General features: G+C 48.1%; 2 protein-coding genes across 11 annotated transcripts in view; one reads left to right on the plus strand and one right to left on the minus strand.

Moving 5' to 3' along the window:
- Nucleotides 1-6,570, plus strand: part of ADAP2 (ArfGAP with dual PH domains 2) — a 45,764-nt gene extending 39,194 nt beyond the window's left edge. For 7 of the 8 annotated variants that reach the window (XM_084750453.1, XM_084750456.1, XM_084750454.1 and 4 more), the window contains 3 exons: nt 1,279-1,356; nt 2,452-2,680; nt 4,581-6,570. In XM_084750453.1, coding sequence (XP_084606579.1) covers nt 1,279-1,356; nt 2,452-2,680; nt 4,581-4,615 — 342 coding nt within the window. In that variant the 3' untranslated portion in view covers nt 4,616-6,570. The remainder of the gene's footprint in view (nt 1-1,278; nt 1,357-2,451; nt 2,681-4,580) is intronic. The other variant, XM_084750457.1, reaches the window with a different exon arrangement.
- LOC311579674 (protein Njmu-R1) overlaps nt 2,987-9,558 on the minus strand; it is a 216,181-nt gene continuing 209,609 nt past the window's right edge. For all 3 annotated transcript variants that reach the window (XM_084750446.1, XM_084750445.1, XM_084750444.1), the window contains one exon: nt 2,987-3,638. The gene's annotated coding sequence lies outside the window, so the exon portion shown is untranslated. The remainder of the gene's footprint in view (nt 3,639-9,558) is intronic.

The following is a 9,558-nucleotide window of genomic DNA, read 5'->3' on the forward strand; positions in this document are numbered from 1 at the left end:
AAGAAGAAGAAGAAGAAGAAAGAAAGAAAGAAAGAAATTCTGAAAATTTAATAAGGTTAAGTAGGGTGTGGTGAGAGGGCTTCTCTGGCATTCGTAAGGCCACAGGTTCAATGCAAAAACACAATTATAGCCAGGCGTGGTGACGCATGCCTTTAGTCCCAGCACTTGGGAGGCAGAGGCAGGTGGATCACTGTGAGTTTGAGGCCAGCCTGGTCTACAAAGTGAGTCCAGGACAGCCAAGGCTACACAGAGAAACCCTGTCTCGAAAAACCAAAAAAAAAAAAAAAAAAAAAAAAAAAACCCAAACAATTATAGCCTGGTATGATGACACATACCTGTAGTCCCAGCATTTGGGAGGCAGAGGCAGGTGGATCATTGTGAGTTTGAGGCCAGCCTGGTCTACAGAGCAAGTTGACAAGACAGTCAGGGCTATACAGAGACCCTGTCTCAAAACAAAATAAAACCAAACCTTAGGAGTTGGTGACAGCCTATTTCCATCAGGAGCCAGGCACAGTCTCTGGTTCTTTTTGTTTGTTTGTTTGTTTGTTTGTTTTCCAAGACAGAGTTTCTCTGTGTAGCCTTGGCTGTCTAGAACTCACTTGTAGACCAGGCTGGCCTCGAATTCAGAGATCCACACCCCACCCTCCACCCCAGAACCAGTCCCTGGTTCTTGCCTCAGGCCTTTCTCTTGACCTGGGTTACAGTTGAGCCAAGGCTAGCACTTTCTGGCCGCTTCTGACTTCCCTCGCTTCCTTCTTCTGAGACTTATTTGTGCACAGCCTGAGAAAGGGGGAAGTGCCCCTTTTACTTGAAGGCAGGGAGCATCTTGAGGTGCTAAGCTAATAGGGACTGAGGAAGAAAGGGTGAGGGGAGGCTGAGAGAGAGGCTGGGCGAGTAGGTGGTGGTGTACCCCTTTAATTCCAGCACTCTAGAGGTAGAAGCTGGGAGATCCCCTCCTAAATTGCAGACTGGCCAGGACTACGCAGTGAAACCCTATCTCAAAACAAACTAATGAATGTCCAAACAAACACAACATACTGCCAACAGTCTGAGCAGTGCACAGACCCGTGGACCCCAAAACCAGTTTCGGTAGACTCCAGTCTCAGTCCTGGCGTGGTAGGGTCATTTTCTAGGCAGGGTATGCACTCCCAGGAGCCGGCCCCAGGGCAAAGCTCCAGAGGCTCTGATTGCGGAACCAGGCTGGGGGACCAGTGTGAACTGGGCCTGACCTCTGCGCCTGGCTTTGTCGTGTCTGGTAAGTGGTCCCTTCTTTTACAGCACAGAGAACCCTTCAAGAAGAGATGGTTTGCCCTGGATCCTCAGGAGCGGAGGCTGCTGTATTATAAGAACCCCCTGGTATGAACCATTCCTCACTCCTCCTTGGCATGTTCCCAGGCGGGTGGGCCAGTGCAGGCCTCAGGGTATACAGAAAGACTGTCTCCCAGGGGGCTGGAGAGATGGCTCAGCGGTTAAGAGCACTGACTGCTCTTCCAAAGGTCCCTGCTCTTCCAAAGGTCCCGGGTTCAATTCCCAGCACCCACATGGCAGCTCACAACTGTCTGTAACTCCAAGATCTGACACCTCCACAAAGACATACATGAAGGCAAAACACTGGTGCACATTTAAAAAAAAAAAAAAAGACTGTCTCCCAGAATCCCAGGCAGGGAAGCCGTGGTAGGAAAGCCCGTCTCGCCTCTGGGTCTTTCTCAGCTCCATTCAGGATTCCCCAGGGCCATTCAGGATTCCCCAGGGCTGACAACTGTGGTTAAAGGAGGCCTGGAGTGCAGTGGTTAGAGCTATGGGCTCCAGGACAGTCCAGTTTGGCTGGAGTCAGGTTTTGACTCTCATCCCTGCCACGGTCAAGCCGTGCCCTAAGCTGGATCTGCACTTAGCTCTTTGCTTTTGTGTTTCCCTTCTGCAAAATACTGGCTTAGCACCAATGCCTTGTTCAGAAGTGGCCAGGATGCATATAGAGGTCACTAACATGTAAAGTGTTTGACGTGGATCTGAGGGGACTCCAGCCTGTAATCCCAGCTGCTGGAGAGGCTGGGACAGTTGGGTTACAAATTCAAAGACTCCCTGGGCCAACCTGGGTAATTTATTGAGACCTTATCACAAAATGAGAGAGAGAAAGAGACCTAGGTTCTGGTGAGTGCTTGCCTAGCATGGCTGAGACTGTAGGCTCAGTCACCAGTGACCAAAAAAAAAAAAAAAAAAAAAAAAGCAAAATTCAGCCTTTGATCTCCCAGTGCCTGGTGTAGTCTCTACATGTTAGAATTTTCAGCAGATTTCATGTGCAATATGCTTTAGGTTTTAACATTTCAAATCCGAAGTCGCATCTGCAATGACACAGACGTATCTTTTCCAAATTTGACCTTGGGACTGGCTGGGCTGCAAGGGCTCTTCTGCCCCCAAGGCAGCGTCTCCTGACCACATGCCTTCCATTTTCAGGATGCTTTTGAGCAGGGCCAGGTTTTTCTGGGAAGCCATGAGCAGGGATATGAAGTATGCGAAGACCTGCCCAAGGGCATCCGCGGGAAGCGCTGGACGGCAGGACTCACTGTGGTCACTCCAGAGCGGAAGTTCATCTTCACTTGCCCTAGTGAGAAGGAACAGCGAGATTGGCTGGAGAGTCTGCGGGGTGTCCTGAGCAGCCCCTTGTCACCCCTCCACCTCCTCAGTGAGAAGTTGGGGGTGGGGTGGGTGGGGGTGGAGTTAGGGGTTCTTTTGGGTGAGGGCAGAAAAGGGCTCCCTCCCTGTGGTCCCAGAAGTGCCTGACTCAGCCTCTTCAGTCACCCTCACTTCCTGCCTGAGAAAAGCGCACACGCTGCACGTTATTTATTGCCAGAAATCCCGTCTGTGCCAAGTTCCTCTGTGCGGCTGTCCTCGTGCGCTTCAGGAGAGTCTGGCCTTAGCAGATCTGTAGGGGCTGGGCTCTACCCAGCTGGTCAGATTCCTCACACCCATGTCCTTTTTCTCATAAGAACGCGCCAGCCTGGCACCCTTGGCAGAGGTCACCCTGCCAGGCACCTCCTGGGACCCTGGATTCCTCCCCACCCACGGGGAGGGCTATTTTGAATGGCCTCTCTTTTGTCTGTCTCCCTCCCCTGTTCCTCCTCTCTCTTCACCCCAGATGTGTCACAAGGAGACTGTTCCCATCTGTTGACAGCCCTCTGAGGGGCAGAGATGTGCTGAGTTAGGGAGGAAGCATCTGGCCCAGGGCCGAGCTTCTAGGTCATAAAGGAAAAGCTCTGGTTTTGGAAGAGCACAGACTGAAGAGGTGTCCGCAAATGCCCCTGGGGAAGCCCTTGCGCTCCCCCTAGACTTACCAGGATAAATACAACTGTCATGGCCTGCCCTGACAGCTAGTGCTCACTTTTAATCTCAGGACTTGGGAGGCAGAGGCAGGTGGATCTCTGGGAGTTTGAGGACAGCCTGGTCTACATAATGAGTTCCAGGACAGCCAGGACTACTACATAATGAGATCCTGTCTCAAAAAGCCAAAAACCAAAACCAACTAAACAGAAAACCCAACCCACAACTGTCTTCACTGTCAGTCCCTAAAGCCAAGGACACAACTAAGCGGTGGTGGTGCATGCCTTTAATCCCAGCACTCAAGAGGCAGAGGCAGGCAGGTGCTGTGAGTTCGAGGCCAGCCTGGTCTACAAAGCGAGTCCAGGGCAGCCAAGGCTACACAGAGAAACCCTGTCTTGAAAAACCAAAAAACAAGCTGGGCGTGGTGGTGCGCGCCTTTAATCCCAGCACTTGGGAGGCAGAGGCAGGTGGATCGCTGTGAGTTCGAGGCCAGCCTGGTCTACAAAGTGAGTCCAGGACAGCCAAGGCTACACAGAGAAACCCTGTCTTGAAAAACCAAAAAACAAGCTGGGCGTGGTGGTGCGCGCCTTTAATCCCAGCACTTGGGAGGCAGAGGCAGGTGGATCGCTGTGAGTTCGAGGCCAGCCTGGTCTACAAAGTGAGTCCAGGGCAGCCAAGGCTACACAGAGAAACCCTGTCTTGAAAAACCAAAAAACAAGCTGGGCGTGGTGGTGCGCGCCTTTAATCCCAGCACTTGGGAGGCAGAGGCAGGTGGATCGCTGTGAGTTCGAGGCCAGCCTGGTCTACAAAGTGAGTCCAGGACAGCCAAGGCTAACACAGAGAGACCCTGTCTCGAAAAACCAAAAAAAAAAAAAAAAAAAAAAAAAAAAGAAAGAAAGAAAGAAAGAAAAAAGAAGAAAGAAAGAAAGAAAAGAAAAAACAAAAAACAAAACAAAACAAAAAGCCAAGGACACAGACGGCAATTGATGGAGCACTTCAGCCACTGCTCTCTGTTTTCTATGGGCCTGAGTCTCTGAGTCTCTGGTCTCTGGCCCTGCTTTCTTCTCCATTTTTACCTATGTGTCTGTCTCCTTCAGTCTGTTTCATTCTCATTTAAAGTTTCTGAGTGTTGGTTTGCTTGCTTTCCGTGTTGTCCTGGTTCCCTCTTGTCACAGCCCCCTTGTCCCCTCAGCTGTTGCTCTCCACCTGCAGGACAGCACCAGCACGGCCACCTTCTCCAGCCAGTCCTCTTGTTTCCTCTGCAGACGCATCAGCAGAGAGTGGCTGTGGCCTCAGGTGACCCTTTGAGGAGGGTCTAGCTGGCCACTGAGCATTTGACGTCCTGGAGAAGTGTTCGCCTCCGGCCGGGTTGTCCAGGAGGAAGCTTCCGCGGCCGGCAGCTGCCCGCATCCATGAACTCTGTCAAGACCCAGGGTGTGGCTTATCCTAAGGCTCCCTGGGCTCCGTCCAAGCAACCGTTTTCCAGTCTTGAGGAACTGGTTCAGAGAAGACTTCAGCTCTGCACACACAGAAGCCCTGCAGGCTTTCTCACAACTGCCCTGAGAGCTGGGTGTGGTGACGCACGCCTGTTGGAAGGCAGGGGTGCTGTTAGTTTGGTGCCAGCCTGGGCTATACAGAGAGTCCAGGTCCAGCCTGAGGTACAGAGCAAGACCCTGTCTCAAAGAACAGAAACACAAGCAAGCAAACAAACAACAATAAAAACTACAGAGAGGCAGTGGAGACCTAATAAACAAAGCGTACCTGATTGTGAAGAAAAAAATCACACATTCATATATTACTTACATGCTGCTGTGTAACTCCCTTGGGCTCTTCAAATGTCAATATTATAAAAGATAAAATTGGCCAGGCATCGTGATAGGTGCATTTTGGCCTGTGCACTCAGCAGGCAGAGGCAGTCAATCTCTTTGAGTTCGAGGCCAGCCTGGTTTACATAGGGAGTTCCAGGACAGCCAGGGCTACACAGAGAAACCCTATCTAAAAAAGTCAGGGAGGGAGGGAGGGAGAGAGAGAGACAGAGGGAGGGAGAGAGAGAGACTTTGGAGCTGGATAGATGGTTCAGTATTTAAGAGCACTGGCTGCTATTCTAGAAGACATGGGTTCAATTCCCAGCACCCATATGGCAGCTTGCAATTGTCTTTAACTCCAGTTCCTGGGGAGGTGAGATCCATCACATCAATATACATAAAACATTTTTTTTATTTTTTTATTTTTATTTTATTTTATTTTTTTGGTTTTTCGAGACAGGGTCTCTCTGTGAAACCTTGGTTGTCCTGGACTTGCTTTGTGGACCTGGCTGGCCTTGAACTCGCATCAATCCGCCTGCCTCTGCCTCCCAAGTGCTGGGATTAAAGGCATGTGTCAGTATGTCTGGCTATAAAATAACTTTTAAAAGAAGTCGCAAGCTAGGTGTGGTGGTGCACACCTGTAATCCCAGTACTCAGGGAGGCAGAGGCTTGCAGATCTCTGTAAATTCTAGGCCAACCTGCTCTACAAAGCGAGCAGCCCAGGACAGCCAAGGCTACACAGAGAAACCCTGTCTTGAAAAACCAACCAACCAAGCCAGGTGTGGTGGCACAGGCCTTTAATCCCAGCTGTTGGGAGGCAGAGGCAGGCAGCTCACCAGTCTGGTCTACAAAGCAAGTCCAGGACAGCCAAGGCTAACAGAGAGACCCTGTCTCGAAAAACAAAACAAAACAAAACAAAACAAAAAAGAAAAGAAAAACCAATCAAAGAACTAAACAAAGTTACTGCAAAGGACATAATTGGTGTTGGAGAAATTAGGATGTGTATGAGCTAACAGTATTGTAAAATTGTGACAACAATTTTTGTTTCGTTTTGGTTTTTCAAGACAGGGTTTTTCTGTGTAGCCTTGGCTATCCTAGACTCACATTGTAGACCAGGCTGGCCTCGAACTCACAGCCTGTGCCTCCAGAGTACTGGGATTAAAGGCGTGCACCACCACGCCTGGAGATGATGCATTTGTATAGAATGTTTCTGTTCTTAGGGAACACATGCTAAATACGTTGGCAGCCAGTTTTTAAATGGCTCAATTAAAAGAATCAGTACATGTAATGTATATATGTAAATGAACAGAGTGCACATGTGTACATGTCTGTATGTACAGAGTATATCACTGATGAATCTAAATGAAATGTAAATTAGCACTTATTTTCCTATATGTGAACATTTTATATCGATTTGAGTTTTCATATTAAAAAGTTGATGAAACACCCAGCCTTCACTCTTTTCTGTTGTTGTTGTTGTTGTTGTTGTTGTTGTTGTTGTTGTTGTTTTTGAGACAGGATTTCTCTGTAATAGCCCTGGTTATCCTAGACTCACTTTGTAGACTAGCTCTGTTTTGTTTTGTTTCATTTATTTATTTATTTTGGTTTTTCAAGACAGGGTTTCTCTGTGTAGCCCTGGCTGTCCTGTACTCACTTTGTAGACCAGGTTAGCCTCAAACTCACAGCAATCCACCTGCCTCTGTCACTCGAGTGCTGGGGTTAGAGGCGCGCGCCACCACGCCTGGCTTCAGCCTTCACTCTTCAAAGGCAAAGGTTTTCCTTCAAGAATCCAGTATCCCTGGAGGAGCAGTGCATGGTGGGTACATCTGCAGACCCAAGTACACAGGGGGTTTAGGCAGGTCCACTTGGGCCAAAGAGTCAGAGAACACCTTGGGCAACCTAGTGAGACACGGTCTCAAAGTTGGTGGGAGGGCCTGGAGGGGTAGCCTTCCCTGGTACAGTGCGTTCTTACTACTGCAGGGAACAGTGGTGACCAAAGGAGGTAGGGCAGTAAAAGTATTTGCCAAACCAGAAGAGATACAAAAAGATTAAATGAATCGAATGCTCAAGCCTTTAATTCCAGACCTCCAGTATGCTGAACTTTGTGAGTTCGAGGCCAGCCTGGTTTACAAAGCCCGGTCTAGGATAGCCAGGGCTATATAGAGAAACCCTGTCTCAACAAAACAACAACAAAAATGCTGCAAGAGAGAAAAGAATTCTCAGAACACCTCTGCTGCCCAAGAAAAGCTAGTCCCTCCATTACAAGTGGGGTTACTTGATTGCACAGGCTTTGTGTCTGGATAGATAAGTAACTATGGCTCTATCTTTTTGTTGTTGTTTTGTTTTTCAAAACAGGGTTTCTCTGTGTAGCCAAAGACTCACTTTGTGGACCAGGATGGCCTCGAACTCAGAGATTTGCCTGCCTCTGCCTCCTGAGTGCTGGGATTAAAGGTGTGCGCCACTGCACAGCTCTCTCTCCATCTTGTTAACTAGAACGTTTTCCAGCAGCTGTTGACCTTCTTGAGACTGTCCCCTCATGGGTCATTAGGAGTTCAAGCTCTAAGTGCTTGTACAAGGAATCACAAGTCATTGGGCCCAGGCTCTGAACAGTCAGGTTGTGAGTGTTAAAGTGTGGGAATTTTTCCTTTTACTTTTAGGTTTATTTTGTTCCTAAGCTTAGCATACTTCAATCATTAGCACTTACATAAACAAGATAAAAAATATTTAAGATTTTTTTTTCCCAAGAGGGCTAGAGGGCTCAGTGTTTTAAGAACTCTTGCTGTTCTTACAGAGGACTCTTTCCCATCATCCATCTGGTGGCTCACAATGGTTAACTCCAGTTCCACAGGAAACATCGCCCTCTTCTGGCCTCCTCAGGCACTGTATTTACAACGTACACTTAACAGGCAGATCAAACACTCATGCACATATAACAAAAAGAAACCTGCAAGCTGGGTGCGGTGGCACAGAGGCAGGCTGATTTCTGTGAGTTCGAGGCCAGCCTGGTCTACAAAGTGAGTCCAGGGCAGCCAAGGATACATAGAGAAACCCTGTCTCGGGAAAAAAAAAATCTGGAAAAAAAATTTTTCTTCCTTCCAAGACAGGATTTCTCTGTGTAGCCCTGGCTGTCCTGGAACTCTGTAGACCATACTGTCCTCAAATTCAGAGATCTGCCTGCTTCTGTCTCTCCAGTGCTGGCATTAAAGCCGTGTTCTACCTCTGCCTGGCTTAAAGAAAGATTTACAAAACTTCCTCAGAGACTCCATTTCTGTGCACATTTGAGAAGACATAAAAACTCAGATAAGCCAGGCGGTGGTGGCGCACGCCTTTAATCCCAGCACTTGGGAGGCAGAGGCAGGTGGATCACTATGAGTTCAAGGCCAGCCTGGTCTACAAAGTCAATCCAGGACAGCCAAAGCTAATACAGAGAAACCCTGTCTCAAACAAAAACAAAAACAAAAACAAAAAACCCCTCAGATAAGCCAGACAGTGGTGGTACACACCTTTAATCCCAGTACTGAGGAGGCAGAGGTGGGTGGATCACTGTGAGTTCAAGACCAGCCTGGTCTACAAAGCAAGTCCAGGACAGCCAAGGCTACACAGAGAAACCCTGTCTCGAAAAACCAAAAAGAAAAATAAACCTTGAAAAAATATGAAGAAGCTGCACTGATTGTTGAAACTCAATGTAAATATATTTGATCACTACCCAAGTGCAGTACTGAGCCCCATTTACTAGGCAGGCGTGAACTGGTGGCCGCTGCTATTGCACGTTGAAGCCTGCAGGGGGCAGCTGAAGATGCTGTGGGAATGGTATGTGGTAACCAGCCAATAGAAAAGGAGCAAAGAGGGAAGATTCCTTCCCTCAGGAAAGTGACATTAGTGGACTTGCTAGGTGGTCCACGCCTGTAATCCTGTAATCGCAGTACTCAGACAGGAAGAAGCGGACGGATCTCTGTGAGTTCGAAGCCTGTCTGGTCTACGAAGCGAGTCCAGGACAGCTAAGGCTACACAGAGAAACCCTGATTCAGAAAAAAAAAAACCAAAAAACAAAACAAAACAAAAAGTGACATTCAAGTTGAAAATTTCAAAACTATGTAGAGGCTAGTCAAAGGGAAGGGAAGAGGGAAACAATTCAAGCTGAGGAAAGCAAAGCTCAAAGGCCTCAAACTAGGAAAAGAGAACTGAAAGAAATTTCATACAACTGAAATGGTCAGAGAAACAGACCCGGTGGCATTATTGTTTCTTTTCCTTTCAAGGAAGATGCAGAAGTATGTAGAATTTTTTTTTTTTTTAGTTTTTTTGGGTTTCATTTCTCCAGACACTGTTTCTCTGGGTAATAGTCCCGGCTGTCTTGGACTGGCTTTGTAGACAAGGCTGGCCTCAGACATGGGCAGGACCTTAGACAAGAGCCTACCATGCCACTGCATAGTGAAACCGA

This window comes from Acomys minous, assembly GCF_964271855.1.
Source record: "Acomys minous genome assembly, chromosome: 12".
NCBI lineage: Eukaryota > Metazoa > Chordata > Mammalia > Rodentia > Muridae > Acomys > Acomys minous.